Source organism: Dermochelys coriacea, chromosome 25 (genome assembly GCF_009764565.3).
Source record: "Dermochelys coriacea isolate rDerCor1 chromosome 25, rDerCor1.pri.v4, whole genome shotgun sequence".
In the NCBI taxonomy this organism is placed as follows: Eukaryota; Metazoa; Chordata; order Testudines; family Dermochelyidae; genus Dermochelys; species Dermochelys coriacea.
In genome coordinates this window covers 7781080-7803081 of record NC_050092.1, presented here as the reverse complement: position 1 = coordinate 7803081, position 22002 = coordinate 7781080, and the positions used below count along the sequence as shown (strand labels likewise).

Genomic DNA, 22002 nt, shown 5'->3' with positions numbered 1-22002 from the left:
ATTAGATGGTGGATAAAAGTTGTTCCGTGCTTTATGCTGATCTGTGGCTTTGTGTGGCCTTTTCTGAGCTCAGAAATGCATCTTGTTGCATTGTGGTACTGGGATCTGATCATACTTAGCCATACTCTATACTTAATTTTTCTTAAGGGATCTGCTGAGCACTGGAGGATCCCGTTGACTTCGGCTGGACTTGGGGCTACCCATAACCTCTGAATGTCAGGCCTCCAGTGCTTTACAACTCCAGTATTGTACTAATCTGTATGAATGGGAATTGAAGACTGAAAGGTTTTTTTTTTTTTTTTCTTATGGCTACCCTTTTGCAGCCATAAGTAACTGCATTTTGTCAATGAACCCAAAGCTTGTTAGTAAGTTAGAAAGTCTAAAGTTGAGGCACCCTGGCCCAGATCCTCAAAGGTATTTAGGCTCCTAACTCCCACTGATTTCAGTAGAAGTTAGGAGCCTAAGTACCATTGAAAATCTGGGCCAGTGTTACCATTAAGCTGTTAAATTAGCATTTTGTTCACCTAAGTGGTTATTTGGGTGCCAAAGTACAAATTTTAGAACCCAGTTTAGAATTGAACAGCCGAACATAAGTGCCTGTTTTAGAAATCTAGGCCTGTGAAATTGCACTCGCAAACTTGAAAATCAAACCCGAACGTTGGAGACGTGCCATTGAATCTTGATTAAAAGTGACAGTCTTAGGATACTAATGTTTATTGAACGCAAAGTCATCTGTGACAGACAATTAGACTTCCACTTGTTAACTTACTAATCAAAGCAATAAACAGTCATCCTGAACTTTGGAGAGACCAGCATGTTTTTGTAATTAAAAGCCTTTTGATGAGCAATATTTGAGAGAAAAAATTAGCATCTTGGATGGTGAGAAATATTTGTGCCAAATCCCATGACCCTTAGATCTGAAATGGGATTGTGTTTTTTCTGTTCAGAACTCTCTTCTGATTGGTCATGTTGCCAGCCAGTCAGTAGTGTGTCCATGCCTTCAGTACCTGAACTCAGAACATCCTGCTAATCCGGGAACAGTTCCAATAAGGTGTCGGAACGGGAGTAAATGAGGTCAGACAGGCATTGGGATTCTATACAGATACCTGAGACAATTTGTTTTATTTCTCATACTCCCATACAGTAGTATCTTGATGCTGCACATAGTCTTGCATCGCACTGTCAAAAGTCCAAATGTTGCGGCTGGATTCTGGAGAAAGGACTGGATAATGTTCTTAGCTGTCCAGATGGCAGTAATCTGTCCTTGTGGAGAAGGGCGTAGGGTGATCACTTGTGGAGTCAGAGAAGAATTTCACCCCAAAGACCCAGTGCATGATGTGGTTTTTCACTTTCCTCTGAAGCATTAGGCTTTGGCCTTTCTTCTATTTGGGAGACAGGACCACAAGTGGGGTCTGCTCTGATATGACAGGGGGTGGGACACTGTACTAACGGGACTGCTGTGGTATGGCTTTAGGTAGGAGACAAGACTCAAGGGGAGCTAGTGGTCTGCTCTGATATGACAAGGAGTGGGAGACGGACTCCTGGTGTGCTCTAGCATAGCGGCAGGTGGCAGACAGGACTAGTAAATCCTCAGTCCCCAATGACACACAGCCCCAGAGTTCGCTGTGGGTGTTTAGCACTTCCATGACTACTTTTCTTTTTCATTTTTTCTTTCCATCCCAACTGTTCTTTAAAGCCCCTCAGAGTCATGGTCTGAAATGCCACAAAATTATACCTCATTCTCTGGAAGGGCACGTAACACTCCTTTCACAGCAGATCATGCATGTGGAGCAGTGCTGCCCAATGTATTTTAACACCATCTGTTATTCTGATTGCGCTCTTAAAGTTCTGATTGACAAACCCAGCTATTCTGCACTGGAAACCAGGAAGTAGACAATTCTCCCCCCCCCCTCCTGTTTCTGAATGCATCTCCAGTAGAGTGCTGTGCAAGTCACTGGAGCTTGGGCTTGTTGCTACAGGTAGATGTTCTCTCCTTACCCAAACTCTCCTGCCCCAACAGGTAGAGAGGACAGGAGGTGCTGTTCAGCATTCCCTTCCTTCATATCTGTACAGTCAAGTATTATGCTGGAGGAAAAAAAAGTTAATGGCAGGATAGAGTTCCTAGGAATTCATTTTATTGCATGCTTAGTCCTGGGATTTGTTTTTGCACTTCAAGTAATGCAATAAGACAAAACTATCTGCTTATCCACAAACCAGGCATTACATAAGTGCCGGTCCTGCCTTGTGTGCTTTGCTTTGTCAGTGAACCTAAACCTTTGTCTTTTTATTTTTTCCTTCCTGGTGTGGAAAAAATTATTGGCCTTTGAGGCAATCAGAATGACATGAGACCTTTAAACTCTAAAGCCAGAGGGAGCAGGAAAGGAAACATATTTGAGGGAGGGTTTTGGTCAGGGTGGAGGGGAGTAGAGACTCAAAAGGGAAGCTGTAAAATGGTTGCAGTTTTGAAGATGATTGACTGGGCCTTGCAACCCGAGGGCAGTGGGGAAACTTGGATATGCTTTGATAACTAAGCTAGCCTGAATATGTCTGTTTGCAAGACAGAATAGTAAATATGCATGAGATCATGTGGGGGCGAGACGTCATGGGAGGGGTGCGTGAATTGAAAAGAGAATGTGTAGTCAAAACAATAAAGAATGGGACTGTGAAGAAGTAATTTGGGAGTGAAGGGGACTAGTCCTGAGGTGCCCAGTTCTGCAGGTTGCCCAAGGTTGACGCTCTGGGAGAAACTCTGGCTACATGATGGGAGTCCTGCTTGAGTAAGGAATGCAGGATATGGCCTCAAATGCCTGGTGTCTACTCGTGCCCTGACTTCTAAGTAGCTAAAACAGAAACATGGCCTCTGTCGGAGGCCCGTATCCTCACCCTGTCTTTGAGTCCAGATGGAAATTTATGGACTGACGCCCCCTCTCCCCCACCATGTGCCAGAGTCCCTCCATGGCCCCCTGCCAGGTGAGGTCAGAGAGTCCTTCCTAGGTGGTATGCTGGGGAGTGGGTTAACACTGGAGCCTGTTTCATTTTTTTAATGGCGATTCTTCAGACTGATGCCAAGACTATTTGGTGGCGGGTGTTGCTCTTTGAAATTTTGTTAGCTCTTTTTTTGTGTGTGCAGAGCTTGGTTGCCTTCAGGTTTACAGAGCCAACAAGACACAACGCTTCAACTCTGCCCTTAAAAACAGAAGCCCTCGTGTCTTAACTAATTCAATTCCAGGCATTCTCCCTTGCTTGCGCCCCCCCCCCCCTTTTCAAAAATGGTGAAGTCTGAGGTTTCCTAAGGGAGTTAAGTGCCCAGAGACCGTAAGAGTTGGACATTTCAGGAAGTAAAGCTGTCTTTGAAAATCCTATCCTAACTGTGGTTTTGTATAATGACAAGTTTCAGAGTAGCAGCCGTGTTAGTTTGTATTCGCAAAAAGAAAAGGAGTACTTGTGGCACCTTAGAGACTAACAAATTTATTTGAGCATAGCTCACGAAAGCTTATGCTCAAATAAATTTGTTAGTCTCTAAGGTGCCACAAGTACTCCTTTTTCTTTTTGTGGTTTTGTAGTGATGCATTCTCATCACTTTAAATATTTCCCTCTTAAAAATAAGTAATCTTAAAATCACCACAATCTGTTTGTTTGTTTTCTTTATGGCAATACCAGAGCAACTTAGGGGGAGGAGAAAGTCCATTGGGCTGTGATAGGCATGCAGATAAATTTGCTCTTGGCCTTGAGAGTTTGATCCAGCAGTGGGGGGGAAAAAGACCTCCCATTAAACCGTGTATGGGAGGAGATTGTCACTGATGTCTGACTGTTTGAATAGTGCACTATTGTGGTGTACAAGCAAACAGGTTTGGTACGCACACAGGTCTTGACTATGTTGCTACACATATACATGTATCAAGACACATTCCTGTGAGATTAAATGTGATCCCTGATGACACAGGAGAAAATTGGCAAGGAGGTCTGGGTGGAATAACCAGTTAAGACAAACCTTGCAACACAGAAGTTTGCCCTACTTTTTAATGTCAGTGGTTAAAACGGCCGTGTGTTGACATAGCGTAGAATCATTCTCTGGTGTCTCCTGTGCTGCCCGTCTATAGGTTAGCTGGCTGGGCTGGGTTGTATTTAGCCACATGTAGGGCTTGCTGCTTCTGCTATGCCTTAACTGAATGGTTTCCTTGTCTTAATGTACAATGTGCCATACTGGGTCAGACCATTGATATCTAATCACTGTCCTGCTTCCTATGTTAACCAATACCTGATGCCTCAACAGAAGGTGAACTGCCCCAATACACTCTGCAAGTGTGATGCAACACATGTGGGTACTTCCTGACCCCTGCAGTAATCAGGATGTGCCATAAAGTGGGAAGATTTGATTACCACAAGTTAGTTTGCATGGCCACGGATGTTGACTATAATAGCCAGTCCTTTAATAATCAACTATTTTTCTTGTTTCTATGGCAAAACATTCAAACCATGTAGGCCTTGTCCTGAAATACATGGAGCACCTCCCACTCCTCTCTAAGAGTTCAGAACATCTAGGGTAGGGCCCTACATAGAGTGATATTGCTTTTTGTTCTGAATTTACCTGTTGTCATTGTCAGGTGTCCCCTTGCCTTGTGGCACAGCCAGAAAAAGGAGTGGATCAGCTTTCACTTTACCCTCCACAATCTTAATTCTCACGCTCATCCCTTCTGTTGTTGTTGTTTGTATTATGGTAATGCCTAGAGGCCTGAGGGGCTGGGCACTGTGCAAACACGCAGCAAGAGATAGTCTCTGCCTCCCCTCCCCCAAAGAAATAAAATAAAGGAGGCAGACAAAGGGAGGACAACAGAGGCGCAAAGAAGTGAGGTGACTTGCCCAAGTTCACACAAGTCAGTTGCAGAGCAGGAATAGATCCCAAGTCTCCTAACTCCCAGCCCAGGGCCTCTACCAGTTAGATCACACTGCCTCTGATTTTTCTAGTCTCTAAACTAAATCCTAGTGGTTTTTGTCCTCCTCATCAGATGATGAATCCGGTCTATTTAGCTTAACAAAGAGAATGTTAAGGGGTGACTTGATCATATTCTATAAGTACCAACATGGGGAACAAATATTTAATAATGAGCTATTCCATTCCATCTAGCAGAGAAAGGTCTAATATGACTCTGTGGCTGGAAGCTGAAGCTTGACAAACTTTAGACTAGAAATCAGGCGGACATATTTAATGGTGAGAGTAATTAATCATTGGAACAATTTACCAAGGGTCATGGTGAATTTCCATCACTGACCATTTTTGAATCAAGATTGGATGCCTTTCTAAAAGTATGCTCTAGACATTATTTTGGAGGGGTTCCCTTGCCTGTTTACATTCAGGAGGTCAGACTGGATTATCCCAGTGGTCCCTTCTGGCCTTGGAATCTCTGACTATCTCGCTCATCTTCTATAGCCATATGACTAGGGCCCTACCAAATTCACAGTCCATTTTGGTCAATTTCACAGTCATAGGATTTTAAAAATAGTAAATTTCATGATTTCAGCTATTTAAATCTGAAATTTCATGGTGTTGTAACTGTTGGGGTCCTGACCCAACTCTGAAGGCAGCAGCGCAGAAGTGAGGGTGGCCTGGTATGGTATTGCCACCCTTACTTCTGCACTGCTGCTGGCTGGGTGCTGCGTTCAGAGCTGGGCACCCAGCCAGCAGCTGCTGGCCTCCCAGCTCTGAAGGCAGCACAGAAGTAAGGGTGGCAATACTGCACCCCCACTACAATAACCTTGTGACCGCCGCCCGAACTATTACCCTCTTTGGGTCAGGACCCTCAATTTGAGAAGCAATGGTCTCCCCTGTGAAGTCTGTATAGTATAAGGTAAAAATGCACAAAGACCAGATTTCACAGGGAAGATCAGATTTCACGGTCTGTGGTGTGTTTTTCACAGCCGTGAATTTGGTAGGGGCCTACATATGACTGAAGAAATTATCCCCTTTTATAGAGGCTTTCTCTATTGGGTCGTCATGTGAAATGCATTTACATTTTAACAGTGCCAGAAACTGAAGGACAAGTAATGAATCTCTTTCTGGTGGGGTGCAGTGTCCCTAATAATCTCCTCTCTTACAATGAGGAATCCCAGCCCTTTAACCTCTTATTACTTTCAAACAGAACCATTGATGCCAGTTCAATCTGGGTAGCAATTGTCTCCCTGTTTAATCCCAGCTCTATGCAGGAGGAAGTACGGATCCAGGTCGCTGTTTAGTCAGAGAGAGGAGGAGGAGAAGAAGATAGACATTCTTCCTTGCAGAAGTTTCAGTGGTTTGGCGGAGGGTGAGGCTGGAGGAGGGTTGTCCCTAATCCTTTGTACTTAATAGAGCCTTTGACCTGAGTATCTCGAAGAGCTCTGCCTGAAATTGTGCCTCAGACCAGTTCTGAGGTAACTGAGTGGTGAGGTGTCTGTCTGATAGATGAGGTACAGAGGGAAGAAGTGACTTAGGGTATGTCCACACTGCAGTTCAACCCCTGTGGCTGGCCTCTGTCAGCTGACTTGGGCTCGCACTGCAGGGGTGTAAAAGTGTGGTGGAGATATTTGGGCTTGGACTGGAGCCCAAGCTCTGGGACTCCTGAGCCCAAACGTTTACACCACTACTTTACAGCCCTGCAAGCTGGAGTCAGTTGATGTGGGCCAGCCAGGGGTGTTTAATTGCAGGGTTGTAAACACTCTGAGTGGCAGATTTGGGAGTAGGAGTTGGATGTCCTGACTCTCAATTCTCTGCTTTAACTACTCCAGTGCACTGCCTCTCCAGCACACATGGCTGGTTGGCATGTCCTGGAGTAGGTCGGTATATCTAGTCAGCTGGATCTTTGCTAAGTCATCCTTCAGCTGTTTTCATCTTTGACACAGCAATAAAGGAAAAAATATGAATGCTAAAATTGTTGTAAACAGGTTGGCTTGTAAATTTCAAATCAGTGGTTTGGGATGCCTTCCCTCAGCTCTCCGTAACTTACCCGGCTGATAGGGCATTGCTGAATTACCTGCTAATGCCATGTGTTTCCAGGAGTTCCACCCTTACTTCTGGGTGGTGGTGATGCTCGGTATTTGCCTAATGCTAGAGGTTCTTTTGATGATGGTTTTTACCTAGTGCTGGGAACTGGACAAGACCTGTCTGCCTCCTGAGTTTAAGATCTAACTCGAATTCAGATGCCAAAACAACTGACTGGAGTTTTTGTGTGTGCCAATTTTAGATGCAAATGTCCCTGACCAATTCAGATGCTCTGCCAAATATATCGGCCCTAGACTGGCTACTCTGAAGGCACACACAGGATGCAGCCGTTTCTGATCTAGGAAATGGTTGACGATTTAAGGAGGTTTTTCCATGTTGCCTTGCCCCTTTTTTTGGTCAATGCTCAGAGAAGAGAGCTCCGAGGAAAACCTACCTTGTTACTTGCCATCACTGGAACTTCTGCACGGTACTGCACTGTTGGAGGTGTTTGTATTTTTTTCATGTGAAGTAAAACCAAGGTTCTTTATCGCTCGTGGTCAAGCGTCCCACGACGCTTGTTGGAAGAGCAATGGGCATTAATTCAACTTCTGTCCAAACTTCAGATTGAGTAATTACTCTATAGTCTTCCTGTCTAACGCCGCCAGGGGAATTTAATGAGATGTGGGAGTCACCTTTTCATTTTGTAAACTGTTGTGTGCTGTGTACGTCCCATTCCAGAGGTGGCTGCATTTCAGTAGTGGGTAGTTCCTGCATGCCAAGTATATGGCTTGTACAGTACTTTGGGCTAAGAAGTGACCCATAAATACAATTGGGGAGCAAGCAAAACTCCTTGTAGTTAGAGGCTGGAGAATTGGTGGTAGAAAAATCCAAAATGTTTTTTTACTTTTACCCTTGAACAGGTACCTGGTATAAAAAGCAGTCATAAAATGAGGATCTGGTATCCCTGTACGTCTTGCTGCTGCTTCTACCCTGACGTTCTCTTCTCCGCAGCAGTAAGAGGCAAATCTCTGGCAGGTCAAACCTGGGTCTGGCAGGTGAATGGGGGCAGGTTATGAGATGGACCCTAGGACAAGTGCAGGTCATTTAATGATTTGATTGAAATTGATCTGTTTTTGCCATAATCTAGGTACGCTGGTGCCTTCTCCAGCATCTCATCCATTTCAGCCTTAGTCCATAGTTAACAAATCTGGGCTTAGTGGCCCCAGAGCCGCAGTCCCATAGATCCAAACATGGCAATGGTTTGTAAGGAAAAGAAAACACAAAATGCACCTTTTGAGGTTCAGTAATAGCCCGTGTGGCATTTTGCTTTTAGATTCACAAGTCGATCTGAGGGGGTGGCTGAAAGTCATTTCCATCTGACATCTGTTCGGCAACTGACTTGAGACGCACATGGTGATCAGTTTTGATTCCTAGTAGAGAAGTGTTCATGTCACAAAAGCCACTGCCACACTAGGCACTAGTGCCAAGGCCCACCTTTTCCAGAACAGGGTTGGGGGGGGCATTCTGGGGTACCCAGGATAAAAAGGTAATGTAATCAGCATGGGGAGTCAGGAGACATGGTTCTGTTCCTGGCTCTTTGTCTTTGGAAAGTCGCTTACGCTCTCTCTGTGTCTGTTACCCCAGCAGTGAAATGAAAATGATGCTACCCCCCATTGAGATCAATGGATGTAAAAGTTCTCTCATTGCTAAGGAGGTACCATTTATCTGTTAATACAGAGCATTTCATCCTCCTACACTGTCAATCCAGTGCTTGGCACTAGCTCTAAATTGCCTTTTAATATTCTAAACCATGTCATTGGTTTCTATTGACATCCAGGATCTTCATCTCAAGAACATCCTTTTGTTTTGCAGGTCCACATAATTCAGATACTCTGATGGCACTACATTGCCAACAGCACATTCCTTTTGGGAAGCGGTTGAATTTTAATAGAGACATGGTGGCATGGCAGAGATGAAACGGGCTGCTATTGAGTAGGCAAACACCCTACTTTAGGAATGCTTCATTTCCTCCTGACTGCCATCTTCCCACTGTTGGCTCTGTGCTGTGTTCTTGAGGCCTCTGCAGAGTTTAGGGAGGATCCTAAGCAGGAAGAGATCTGCTCAGGCTTGCCCTATAATGCTGCAGAAACTGGTGTCGGCAGAGATGGCTCATGCTCCGAATGGACTGAGAGCTGCGTTTCTCTCAAGAGATCACGGGCTGCAGACAATGAGTGGGAAGGGGGAACGAGGATGACTGTTCCCTAAATATAAATTGAACAGACAAGGACTTGCATTGTGTGACCTATAATGGGGGTGAGCTATTCATAGTGGGGGAAATTCCCATTTCTCCAGCTGGTGGTGAGTGAGGGATCCAGTAATGAGCAACGTTATTTTAGTAATCCTCAGCAGCACTCCTGGCTGTACCCTGAGCCATAGGACATAAGCAGTGGCCTTGTGTGACATCTGGGGTCAAATGGCAAGCACCTTCAGCTCTTCCATGCGGTTATTCCTATGAAGACTTGCTCCTTAAAACCAAGTAACAATGGGGCCCTGAAGCTGTCCGTCCCTCTCATCGAGTGAGATGATTTAGCCCTAAACTATTATGTAACATGGTTATTAAACAGCTGATGTGTTGCAAGAGCTGGTGGCATTTTGGCAGTGGGGAAGGAGCCCTGTATTTTATTTATAAAGTGTTTTGGGATCTTCAGGAGAAAGATGCTTTGCAAACATCCAGTACTCTTACTGGCTAACCAACCACCTGTGACTTATCCGCCTATACCATATGGTTCAGAGCCCTCATTAGCCAATCAGATTCCTCCTTTCATCCAGCTAAACTTTAAATAAGTGCAGGACAGTACAAGAAAAAATTAAACAAGCTCTTCCCTCAGGCAAACCTGGTCATTAAACAGCATGACATCAACCATTTAAACTTTGATCCTGACATGACACGGGCATGTCACTTGAATTCAAAACCTCACCTTTCCGAATTCCCATAAACTGCTGACTCCAATGGCAATCATTTTGGAATCTGTCTTAAATAAACCAGTTACAATTTGTGAGTTGTCAAGTCATGTTTCTGCTTTTTTTTTAATTAATTTGTCTGCAAGCCCTGAAAGGACTTAAAATTGCCTTTCTGTGTGAAAATAACTTCCCTGTTACAAGTAACAGCTCAGATTATCGAAATAGGAAGAGATGGGAGTAGTGGGGAGTATTTCTCTTCCACTTTGTACATTTCATATCCCTTTGTGTGTTGTCACTTTCACTGTTTTCCCAGCAGAATCTGGGCCTGTCTACATTAAGAACAATTTTGCTGGTACAGCTATCCCAGCAAAAACCTTTAGTGTGGATGCAGTTAGGTTGGTATAAAATGCTTATACCTGAATTGCTAACGCTGGTTTGTGTTGAACAGCATGAACTGTACTGACTTAAACATAGTTATACCAATATAACTCTGTCTACAATAAGGCTTTTACCAGCATAGCTGTGTTGATATAAAAAAAAAACCCCAAATCCCCCCCAACTGCTATGTCGGTAGAATTTTTTAGTGTAGACCAGGTTTCAGTTAGTTTCCCTTGTTGTATGGCTCCTTTGAGGGAAGGGGTACTGTGTGACCCTTTTTTCAAATTGACTATATTTAAAGTTGACACTGTACCTTGATACACATGGATATAATTTTGGAACCTCTGAAATGCAGCTCCTTCTGGGGTGAAATGTACCGTCTTTATAACAGCACCTAGCAACGCAATCTAGGACAGCGAGTGTAGAATGTTGTATTCAACTGGAGAAAAATCTGCATGGGAGATTTAGGTCAGTTGCTGCTCTGTGGCTCATTCAGTCCTCAGCTTGGCAGTTGTGCATAGCCCAAAAGCCCTCGGCACACCTGTCCATTAGGCACTGCACTGAGACCCATCAAACTCATTTCATACAAGTCACTGAAAACCCCATTGCTCCATGATGTCTTACAGTTGCTCCTGACATGGGTGCAAGTCTCCCTATCCCATTACTAATCCTCTGCATGTTTTAATAACCTTGCCATTCAGAGTCCCTGAATAAGGGAACAGTATGTGTGATTTCTGCCAGCTGTTTGGAAGAACCTAGCAAGTGGTAGGCAAGGTAAAAAGCCTTTGTGCTGTTGGCTGAAGTTTTCTAACCAGCGTTGCTGTGATACAGAAGCTGTTTGCTCAAGGATAACTGAGGATGCTCACTGGGGGGTTGGGGAAGATGTGCTAGGAAGTGTATATGTTTTTTTAAGCTCCTTCACATTCTCAGCTGCTGTACATTTGAACCACCGATCAACACAAAAGGCATTTTGTCCAACTAGAATAAGTTGTGAAGTGTACCACTTTTCATGTCAAGGCTGGAAAGTCTCATGACCCAGCCACCATTTCCACACTATGCTGTCGATTGTCCCGGCTCCCAAATTGTGTGGGATTAACCCTTGCTTGGATGGTTGCCTTGTGCCCCAGCTATGGCTGGGCATGACACACCCCAGCTGTGTGGGGTGCTGCAGGCTGGCTGGCCAAAAGATTATTGCCCAAAGCTTCTAAATGCTTTACCCAACTCAAATTCTCTCTAAAAGGGGGAGAACCTCCCTCCAGCATCTAATCTGGGGAAATCTCTAAATTGTATTTTTAGGACCAGACCAAAACCCACTCGCTTAGCGGGCTAGCAGTCTGTCTTGCACGTTTGGCACTTCCTATTTTCAAAGGCAGAATTCTGCCCGTAGTCACCCATTTGTGAGCCCCCGTGAGTCAGCGGGGTTGCATGATTGTAAATTAGGCCAGTTCCATCTATTTAGGTACTATGTAGTATTTGAACACTTTACCATTGCTAATAAACATATCCTTGCACAGCAGCCTGTGAGGAAGGGAAGGAATTATTTACCCCCATTTTACAGATGGGGGGAGGGGAGAAATGAGGTACAGAGCAATGAAGTGACTTGCCCAAGATCACCCAGAGAGTCTGTGGCAGTGCCAGGAATTGAACCTACATCTACTCAGTCCCCATCCAGGGCTTTAACCACAAAACCATCTTTCCTCCTCCCTTATCTCTGCACTTCATCTCAACAACCCATGAGCCCAGAATCTAGGTCAAATTTTGTGCTTAGTTTTAACCTTGTGCAACCATATTTCATCCCTTGCAGCTGGGGTCCGTTCCTTCCAGGCCGGGGATGTTTCAACCCCTGTAAAGTGTCTGCATTTTACATGCCGTCAGACACCACAGCCCAGCTGATCCCTGTTAGTGGCTACCCTCTAATGGATGTGCTTAAGGTCCTTCTCCAGCAGCTCCCATCAGTGTGAATGGAGGGACTCCCAATTGCTTCCTTGGATGGGTGCACTTGCACCATGCAACTTTGGGATTTTAAAGCTGGTTTCTGCCTTGCTGCTGCTCAAATCGATATGTTTCGTTAGGATTGAGCCCTTGGTGAATGTCTGTCTGTTGTGACAAGCGCTCTCAAACGCCAAAAATGTCCATCGAGGACCCGTTTGATTTTGTCCCTGACTGACCCATGTGGGTGTTAGGCAGGACCTCAGGGCGAGGTTTGAGCTGGTCTTTGAGCTATTTGAGGGAGCAAAAAGCTAGCAGGAGTTTTTTAAACAGAGGAAAGTGTAACAAAATCCCCTCCTCTTGGGCTAAGATCACTCATGGGAAGTTTCAACTTGAAAGCACTGCTGGGAAAGTATAGACATGCACACGCCTACTTTTCTTAAAAGACTGTTTTACAACCATAGCTATTGTTGCTGCGTACCGCTGCTATAACATAGCGCTATCAGTTGCTTCCCTGTGTAGTTAGTTCTGTGCCTGACTCTGCCACTGATTCATTATTTCATGTTGCACAGGTCACATCCCTTCTCTGGGCCTTAGTTCCTGCTGCTTGGGCACCCCGCGGCCAGCGGTATCGGCTGCTGCTGGAGCGACCTGGGGCCAGCGGCTTTGGCTGCTACTTGGGAGGCCCCAGGCAGTTGGCTCTGGGGACCACGTAAGCAGCAGGTCCCACAGACCGCCCAAGAAGCAGTCCCGGGGGCAGTCCTGGGGAGTGCTTGAGCAGCGGTCCTGGAGCCAGCCACACTGGCTGCTGTTCTGGGGGGCCCCAGACAGCTGGCTCTGGGGACTGCACAAGCAGCCGCCAGTGCGGCTGGTCCCAGGGACTGCCCAAGCAGTCATCCTGGGGGTGGCCCCGGGGAGCACCTGAGCAGCTGTCCCGGGTCCAGCCATACCAGCTGGTGCTCGCGTGTCCCTGGGCAGCTGGCTCCAGGAACCTCTGGAACAGCGGCCAGTGTGGCTAGTTCCGGGAAGCACCTGAGCAGCTGTCCTGGGGGTGCCCTGGGGATCAGCTGAGCATCAGCAGTCCTGGGATGGCTGGAGCAGCAGCCCCAGGGGTGCTCGGAGGCCATCCGGAGAGCAGTCCCTGGGAGCAGCAGCCGGAGGGCAGTCAAACACCAGGACTGGAGCAGGGCCCCCTGGAGCAGCAGAGCCCCCTGGAGCAACAAGCCCCAGAAGTAGAGATTTAGGCAGGGGTATTTTTGTAAAAGTCATGGACAGGTCATGGGCTGTGAATTTTCATTTATTGCCCATGTTCTGTCCATGACTTTTATCAAAAAGACTCATGACTAAATCTTAGCCTTAATTATGATTGACTGTATTATTATACTTAGACTGTATTATTATACCTGCTGAGGTGGGAGGTCTGTTGTAGCAGGCGCTGTACATACTTAGCAAGAGCCAACTCCTGCCCCAAAGAGCTTACAGTCTTAACAGGCAACACGGACAAAGGGCAGGAGATGGGAATTATCCCTATCCCTTTTTTACAGATGGGGAAACTGAGGCCTAGGGAGGTGAAGTGACTTGCTCAAGGTTGCCCAGGGACTCTGTGCTGGAGGTTGGAATTGAACATGGATCACCTGATTCCCAGCCTAGTGCCTTAACCACAAGACCAAAACGCTGCCGTTACTCCTGGCTGGTAGATCACTTGTGAAAGTAGAAAGGGTCTGAATAGCCATAATAGGAAGTTAAGCAGAGCCGCTTTGTCTAGCTTGCCTGCTAGGGCTCATTAAGAATGTTAGAAATAAGTATTTCGCTTGGAGAATAACGAGTGTGAGGTTGGCACGCCAGATGAACAGTGGCCTTTATACAGAGCCGAGCACGCTGTCAGCGCTTCCTGAACATTTCAGGAGCAGCTTTGTCACAAGGCTCTTTCCTTCCATGAATGGGAGTGCAGCTGATGAACTGGCAGAGTGGGGCTCGTTGGGGAAAGAGGTTGGAGGGGCACAGGTTCAGCCTGAGGTTTTATAGGGTCCGGTGTGAGCTAAGATGGGTGGGGATCCCAGCCAACTCCCAGCCCCTCCACTCAGTCTGCAAAGGCTGCTGGGGTGTCCAGCTGGCATGGCAGGAGCACAGGCAGTGGGGCGAGAAGGGGGAGGGTGTTTCGGAAAGTGCTCCACTGGGGCACCCTGCTTCCGTTCAGTGCATGTGGGCAGAGAAGGAACAAAGAGGTGGAGCCTGTGGGCACTATGACTGGCAACGCAGCTAAAGGGATGGGGGTCGCTGCTCAGCTGCACGGTGGCCCCCTGGGATAGGACGGATGGCCCAGTGGGTCGTGCACTGTCCTGGGGAATGTGGGAGGCTTGGGTTCAATTCCTAGTACGGCCGAATGCTTCCTGCGTGACCTCGGGCAAGTCCATTCATCCATGCTGGGCCTGTCAGCCGGGCTGATGCCTGCCTACCTCCCAGCATGGGGGGAGAGTAAATCCAGCCAGCACAGTGCCCACATGAGTCCCCGGCTGGAGCAGAGAGAGAAACTCCACCAGAGGGACGATTCATAGGGGCAAGAGGGATTCAACCTCCACTACCCGTTGGGTCCATGGCCGCTCTGCTCACTGTGCCAGCTGCTCTTGTGGCTATTCCAGGAGCTGGGCTAGGTTGCTGTGCTGACTTCAGCCGGGTTACAGTGGGCTGGCGCCCTCGGTTCTGCTGCATAAACTTCAGCTGCTTCCACAACTCTGGGGGGATGCCGTGTGGTGATGGCCGGCAGCACAGGGTGGGGAGTCGCGGAGGCCCAGCGAACAGCTGGGTCTGTCTGTGTCCGGCAGCCTCAATAATGAAGCCCCTTCATATCCATCGAGCCCAAATCCTGTCTCTCTTCTCCCACAGGGAACCCTCCTAATTCCACAAGCGTTTAAATCCCCGCTGTCCTCAGGTCTCTAACCTGGGCCCGTCCTCCTACGGTGGGGCCTTGGGCAGCAAGTTGGGGAAGGTTTTGTTATTTCCCCGTCTCTAAGGCCAGTGCTCTTTAGTGCCGTGGCTGTCTGTGCCCTTCCCACAGGGCGGGACGTGTAGGTGCGTGTGCCCTGAGCCAGGCATTGCACTAGAGCCACTGAAGCTGTCTTGCGCCTTCCCCAGCAAATCCTTTGTGGATTGTGCCATGAGTTTCTCTCTTTCTTTTGTCCGATTGCTTCTCAGACCTAGGGCGACTTAGCAGGGGATCTCTCCGAAGGAGATGTCAGGGTGGGAGGAGCAAGACACCAACCAAGTCTGTGACCATAGAAATGTTCAGTGCAAAGAGGACCTGGGGGCTGGGGCGGATGCATTGGGTGTCTAGTATGAAGGCTGCATGTGTGTCTGGCACATAGATTGCCCCATGTAAAGGCCAACAGACAATAAATAAGACCCGTGGTGGGAGATGCTTTTTACAGTCCGAACGCCTTTTAGCAATGAAGGGCTCTAGATCTGATCCTGCTTTTTTTTCTCGTCTCTTCCCAGCCCTTGGTGTTGAAAATGGCTGGTGGCGTGGACGGCCCCATTGGGATCCCGTTCCCCGATCACAGCAGTGACATCCTGAGCAGCCTGAACGAGCAGAGGAACAACGGGCTGCTGTGCGACGTCGTCATCTTGGTGGACAGTCAGGAGTTCCCCACCCACCGCTCTGTCCTGGCGGCCTGCAGCCAATACTTCAAGAAGCTCTTCACCTCAGGGTTAGTGGTGGACCAGCAAAATGTATACGAGATAGACTTTGTGAGCGTGGATGCCCTGTCGGCTCTGCTCGATTTCGCTTACACCGCGACCCTGACCGTCAGCACTTCAAACGTCAATGAGATCCTCAATGCCGCCAAACTGCTGGAGATCCAGGCGGTAACGGAGGTTTGCACGGATCTCCTAGACAGGAAGATTCTGGCCAAAAATGACCAGATGGATTTAGTAGATCAAATTGATCAAAGGAACCATCTCAGAGCAAAAGAGTACCTGGAGTTCTTCCAGAGCAACCCCATCAACGGCCACCAAGGCAACTTTCCATGGACCAACCAAGACTTGAGAGACCTTCAGAGACTGAACTTCCAAGGGCAAGAGGACGACAAGGAGCCGGATTGCAACGGCATGGACTTCTACTCACAAGCCCCCCCAAACGAAAGACCAAAGGTGAACGACGGTGACCCCGACAGCAACCATGCCATGTGGCTGGACAGAGAGGAAGAGGAGGCCCCAGGAGCCTTATTCCCACCTTCCCAGAACGGACATTACAGTGGACACAGCCTGACGGCACAAGGAGAAGAGGAGGCAGCTTCAGGGGGTCACCTGGACCAGCAGGAAGCCAGTAACTCTCCCAGCTTCGTTCCTGGGGGAGCAGAGGCTGAAGAAGCTGAGGCTAGGGAGGTGGATGGGCTGGCCGCCAGTGCCCTGCTGCAGCAGATGATCAGTTCCGTGGGAAGGCAGCAGCTGGGTGAGGACGACCAGAAGGACGACGACGGGGTGATGGATTATTACTTGAAATACTTCAGCAGCTCTCATGAGAGCGACGTGTATCCGTCCTGGTCCCAGAAGGTGGAGAAGAAGATCAGGGCGAAAGCATTCCAGAAGTGCCCCATCTGTGACAAGGTGATCCAAGGAGCTGGCAAGCTGCCCCGCCACATCCGCACCCACACAGGCGAGAAACCCTATGAGTGCAACATCTGCAAAGTCCGATTTACCAGGTGAGGGGCAGAGGGGGGCATCAAGGGCGGAGAAGTGGTATTGCAAAAGCTGGCTGGCTGCTTACGGCTTGGGTGGACATGGGCAGCCTTGCACCATCCCCCTCGCCTGCAGTGAGTCATTTCCCTTTTTGATGGGCAAGTGATGAGTGATTTTTTTTTTTTTAATTTTTTTTTTTTGGGTGCCCGGTTTGAGAAACCCTGACTTAGAAAGTGCTGAGCTAGCCACCCTTTTGGAAATTGGGGCCCTTCAACAGTGTCAAATGCCCCGAATCTCTATAGTCACTGATTTTATCTTGGCCATGCCTGGGATTTGCAAAGGGGACTAGTGTAGGCTGGGCATCTGGGGGAGCTTGGATTCCCGAGCAGTTTCCCACCCCCATATCCTTTCCATTCTTGGGTGAGTCGCTTTCTTTGGCCAGTGGGGGCTGTTTAATGTAGATGACCCTTTAGAAATGGCCCCGTCTAAAGACTGAAACATCCAGAGCCCGTAGAGTTGCTCAAAGATATCTGGAGGTAGAATTTGGCCTGTCCTCTGCAAACTTTCTCTCTCTGCAAACTGCCCTGAGCAGAGCTGCTGCTGCCTGATGATGCTGGTTCCGAGAGGAAGGCATCAGGACTGTCTCTCTTCCTCCCCCTTCCAATTTAAAAATCAACTTTTTGTGGCCCCCTAGGGGCACGGGTTGTTTCAGCCCCATTCCTAACGCGGGTCTGACTGTGCTTCCCTCTGCCGCGGGTGTGTCGAAGAAAGGGGATATTGTTTGAGTTCCTCTGGTTCACTTGAGTCCACGTGCTACAAAGAGGCCTCCTCGTTTCAGTCTTCACGTCTGATTGCAGCGTGAGGCCGGGAGTTCCACCCAGATCTCTCCGCCCGGTGCCAAGCGATTGCGTGGGCTGGCTGACAAAGAAGCCAAACAGCCTTGCCCGCTGAGCCTGTTTTCTGCTTACGTAAATAGTCCTGGACTCAGGAGCACCAGTGGGGTTCGATTCCCGCATGGAGTCTGAGGGGGGGAGGATCAAGCCAAGTAAACGCTGAGCTCATGGGCCTGATTCTGATCTGCCCCCTGCTGGTGTAAATCAGAAGTGACTGGGTAAGGTGGAGCAGCAGCCTCATGGGTGAGAGCAGTAAGCGGGCGAGGGGAGAGGATGCATCACACCCAGCTCTCTGCGTGCCTAAGGCTCAGTCCCCTTGATTTCCATTGAAGCGGGAGCCTGAGGAGTTGGTGCTGAGCCCCTTGCAGGATCGGGCCTGAGTGCCACTGACAACAAAGGGAGCAGCACCTGCTGGAGTGCGAGCAGCAGGCTGGCCCATTCGCATGGAAAGCTGCGTGCAGATGTGGCACCGTGACCTACCCGGCAGTGCAGTGGGGAGAACTACCTTGCGAGAGGGCCCTGCGTTTGTTAGCTGTGGCATGCAGACAATGCAGTGGGCCTGCTGGGCTAGGGTGCCAGCTGTACCACTCCTGCAACCCGCTAGGCCAGCTCTAGCTCTGGTGTGGGCCAGGCATTGGCCCTGACCGGCGGGCAAGAGACGCCTCCCACCCCTGCCAGTGAATCTGCCAGCAGGGAGAAGGCAGAGTCCTTGAAAGCAACGCATCTGTGGTATGCATAGGTGCATGTATGCATGCAGTACCTGTACACACAAGTGTGCACTCACACACATGTGACCCAACCCACCTCCTTCTCAGAGGTGCTGTTGAGAAGCTGGAGGATGTTTGTCTCCTGGGCATGTCCTGGTTGAGATGCAGACAGCCACTGTCCTGTTACTAGATCCTGCCTGCCTACCAGCTACAAAGTGTGTGTGTGGGGGCGGGGGGGGTAGAGACCAGTGGGAACACAGTGCCTGCCTTGCTGGGGTGAGTTTGGAGAAAGATTTGATGATTAGGCAGTGCAACCTCATCGCTTTTTGATCTCTCCCTCCTGCTGGACGCCTGTGTGGTTGTGTGTGTGTGTCTGTCTCTCTCTCTCTCACACACACTCACTCACTCACACACTGCCCTGAGCCCAGCTTGCACTTATAAACAAGGCTGTTTCATAATGTGCTGAGGCTAAGTTTCCAGACTGAAATCCAGGAAGCCAATATGTGGCCACAGAAACCCCCGAAATCAGGACATCTATAGCCTGGGCTGTCTCCCACCATGTCCCCTCTACCCCCCACCCCCCCATTAGCAAGGATGCCCTTTAATTGCAGACCCAATGTCACAGCTGTCCCATGAAGATCTGCTGTTCCACTCCCTGCAAACTGCAGTTTGTTGACCTCAGACATGCTAAGTCAGGAGAACGCCAGGGTTATGGAAAATCTTTTTTTGGGTTCCAGACAGAAATCCTGACTGGTGTCCTGCTCCCCTCCTGCTTTGCTCATCTGACTTGTGTCTGTTGGTCTTTGTCAGATGTTGCATTGCTCTGCGTGAGGCCTTTGGGGTCCTGAAGGCTGGGGGGTTGGTCCAGCTAGCCCAGGAACCCTTGTGTCTCTTGTTTTTTACCATAGTCTGATCCTTTCAAACAAAGGTGGTGAGAGCAGTTGGGTTCTGCTGCCTTCCCTTTGACCTCCTGAGTGATGCCACCTCCAGGGTTGCAGCCTGGGTTTCCCATGAACCTGTCTGGGTGCTGAGTCACCATGTGCTTTCCTGTGCACGGCTCCTACAGCTTCCACCGCGCTCTGCCCCGCCACTCCCTTCGTTAAAGAGACATGGGCAGGTTAAAGCTCATCTGTTAAAAATAAAAGTCCTTATCTGTGCTAACAATAATAATGAATAATAATAAATTGTCCGTTCTATGACAGCTGCTAACAGATCAGGGATCCGGTTATGCTGGGCCCTCTATATACACAGAGTGAGAGACAGTCCTTAAAGAGCTCACAGTTTAAATAGACAAGGCGGACAGAGAGGTAAAATGACTGGGGTCAACAGCAGAACTGGCGATACAACCCTAATCCCCTGAGTGCTGCCTCTCTGAGAACACCCTACACTAATAAAACGGGCACTTGGAAATAATCTAGTTTGCTCATCACCACTCACACTGTTTGTTTTCCTTTGAGCTTCTCTCAGCTTGGAGAATTGCACAGGGCTAGTCAGTCTGAGGTCAGTTTCTAGTCGATTTCACTTTCTGGGTTTCCTGCACTAGCCCAGTGAGGAATGTTGGGGAGAAAATCATAAAAGAAAGGAAAATCATTTAAAAAATTCTATTACTATTCAGTTTTTAAGAAAACCTTTTATTTTTCCAATGATGATTACATTTTTGGCTTAAACGATTGGACAGTGCTCCTTTAACGGGAGCCAACGGAATAACCACTTAACCCACTGCTAATCTACAGGGTGGCCTTTTCGAAACCTGTGCCGATTTCTTCCCCTTTTGGGGCCTGTTCAAAGACCAGTTGTTGACTCATCCCAAGCACCCCAGTTCTTCCGAAAAATGGTCAGCAAAGCTCTGAGGTTGCGCTGGCTCGTTCTAGTCCACAGCATAATTTTCACCAGGATATATTCTCCTTATTTATGATCAGCGTTGTGGTAGTTCCTCAGTCATGGGATAGGGCCCCATTGTTTGTGTGCTGTACGACAGCCCAAAACACCTGTGCTTGCCCTGAAGCCCCGACAGTATAAGCAGGCTGCTCCAGGAAGTTCTATGTGTGGTTTGTGTCTGAAGATTAGTGCTGGTGAGCCAGGCTTTTGGCACTCACAGACACTCTCACGCTTACCAGGGGAATGGGGATAGCCGGAGTTATAAGGACACAGGAAGGGATCTAAATCCTCCCGTGTCAGAGCATGATCCAGACCCTAACTAATAGGGGTTGGGAGGAAATTTCCCCCGGGGCAGGGTATCCCATAGCTGTTGGGGGGGAAGGGGAGTTGTGGAACGATTCTCGAAAGCAGCTGATCTTGACCGCAGTAGGTGACAGGCTGTTGGGCTGGATGGACCCGTGCTCTGCTCGAGTAGGGACACGTGACTCTGGATTCCTGCGTACCAGGCCCCATTCACAGGGCCGTCTCCACAGCCTTGCAGCAGAAACTGCCACCACATAGTTCACATGGGGCTAACTCTAGTGGGGAGTTTGGGGATGTGGATGCTCGGCCACCAGCTCGCATCACGCAGGCCAGCAGGCAGCGGCCCCCTCCGCTAGGGGATGGCTCCATAGCCCATTTTTGCAGGGCTGAGCCAGCTCGTTCCCTGTGGGAAATCTCCCAGTCCTTAGCATAACCAGCCCCGAGGGATCATGGTGCTGAACGCACAGGGCTCCCCCAGTTGCCGCGGGTCTGGGGGTGGGAGGGTCCCCCCCCGGTCGCTACATGTCTGGGTGAGGGAGTGTCGCCATGTGGCGGCGTGGGAATGAAGGCTCCCCCAAACCTCCCTCCCCCCCACAGTCGCTGCATGTCTGGGTGTGGGAGGGTTGCTGTGTGGTGGGGGTGAAGGCTCCTCCCCCTGCCCCTCCCCCGGTCGCCACATGGTGGCATAAAGGTGAAGGCTCTGCCCCCTGTGTGGCAACCCTGTGTTCAGGCGCAGAATCCCAGCCCCGCTCCCTGACACCATCTCTCTCTCCCGTGCAGGCAGGACAAGCTGAAAGTTCACATGAGGAAGCACACAGGTGAAAAGCCTTACCTGTGCCAGCAATGCGGGGCTGCTTTTGCGCACAACTACGACTTGAAGAACCACATGCGCGTGCACACTGGCTTGCGGCCTTACCAGTGCGACAGCTGTTTCAAGACTTTCGTCCGATCCGACCACTTGCACAGGCACCTTAAAAAAGATGGGTGCAATGGCATCCCATCCAGAAGGGGGCGCAAGCCCCGGGTCAGAGATGTGAGTGGCCTGCCCGCCCCCACAGGGAACCCCGAAGACGGAAGCTTTGAAGCTGGTGGCGAGAGACAAGAATCACAGGAGGACACCGTGCAGAAAAATGGCCAGGAGCAGCACTTTGAAGATAGTTCTAACAATGAAGCATCAGGAAGATTGAATGTAGAGGAGGGGTCGTCAGAGGGTAACACACAAGGACTCTCCTAAACCAAAAAAAAAAAGTGTCACAAAATCTAGTTAGTACTTTCCTCCGATTTCTCTTTAAAATATTTCTCTCCCTTTTAAAAAGATATATATATA

General features: G+C 48.8%; 1 protein-coding gene across 2 annotated transcripts in view; it reads left to right on the top strand.

Annotated features, from left to right (window-relative positions):
* ZBTB7A (zinc finger and BTB domain containing 7A) overlaps positions 1–22002 on the top strand; it is a 34171-nt gene that overhangs the window by 3146 nt on the left and 9023 nt on the right. For both annotated transcript variants that reach the window (XM_043502452.1, XM_043502451.1), the window contains exons 2-3: positions 15713–16917; positions 21456–22001. In XM_043502452.1, coding sequence (XP_043358387.1) covers positions 15728–16917; positions 21456–21909 — 1644 coding nt within the window. In that variant the 5' untranslated portion in view covers positions 15713–15727 and the 3' untranslated portion in view covers positions 21910–22001. The remainder of the gene's footprint in view (positions 1–15712; positions 16918–21455; position 22002) is intronic.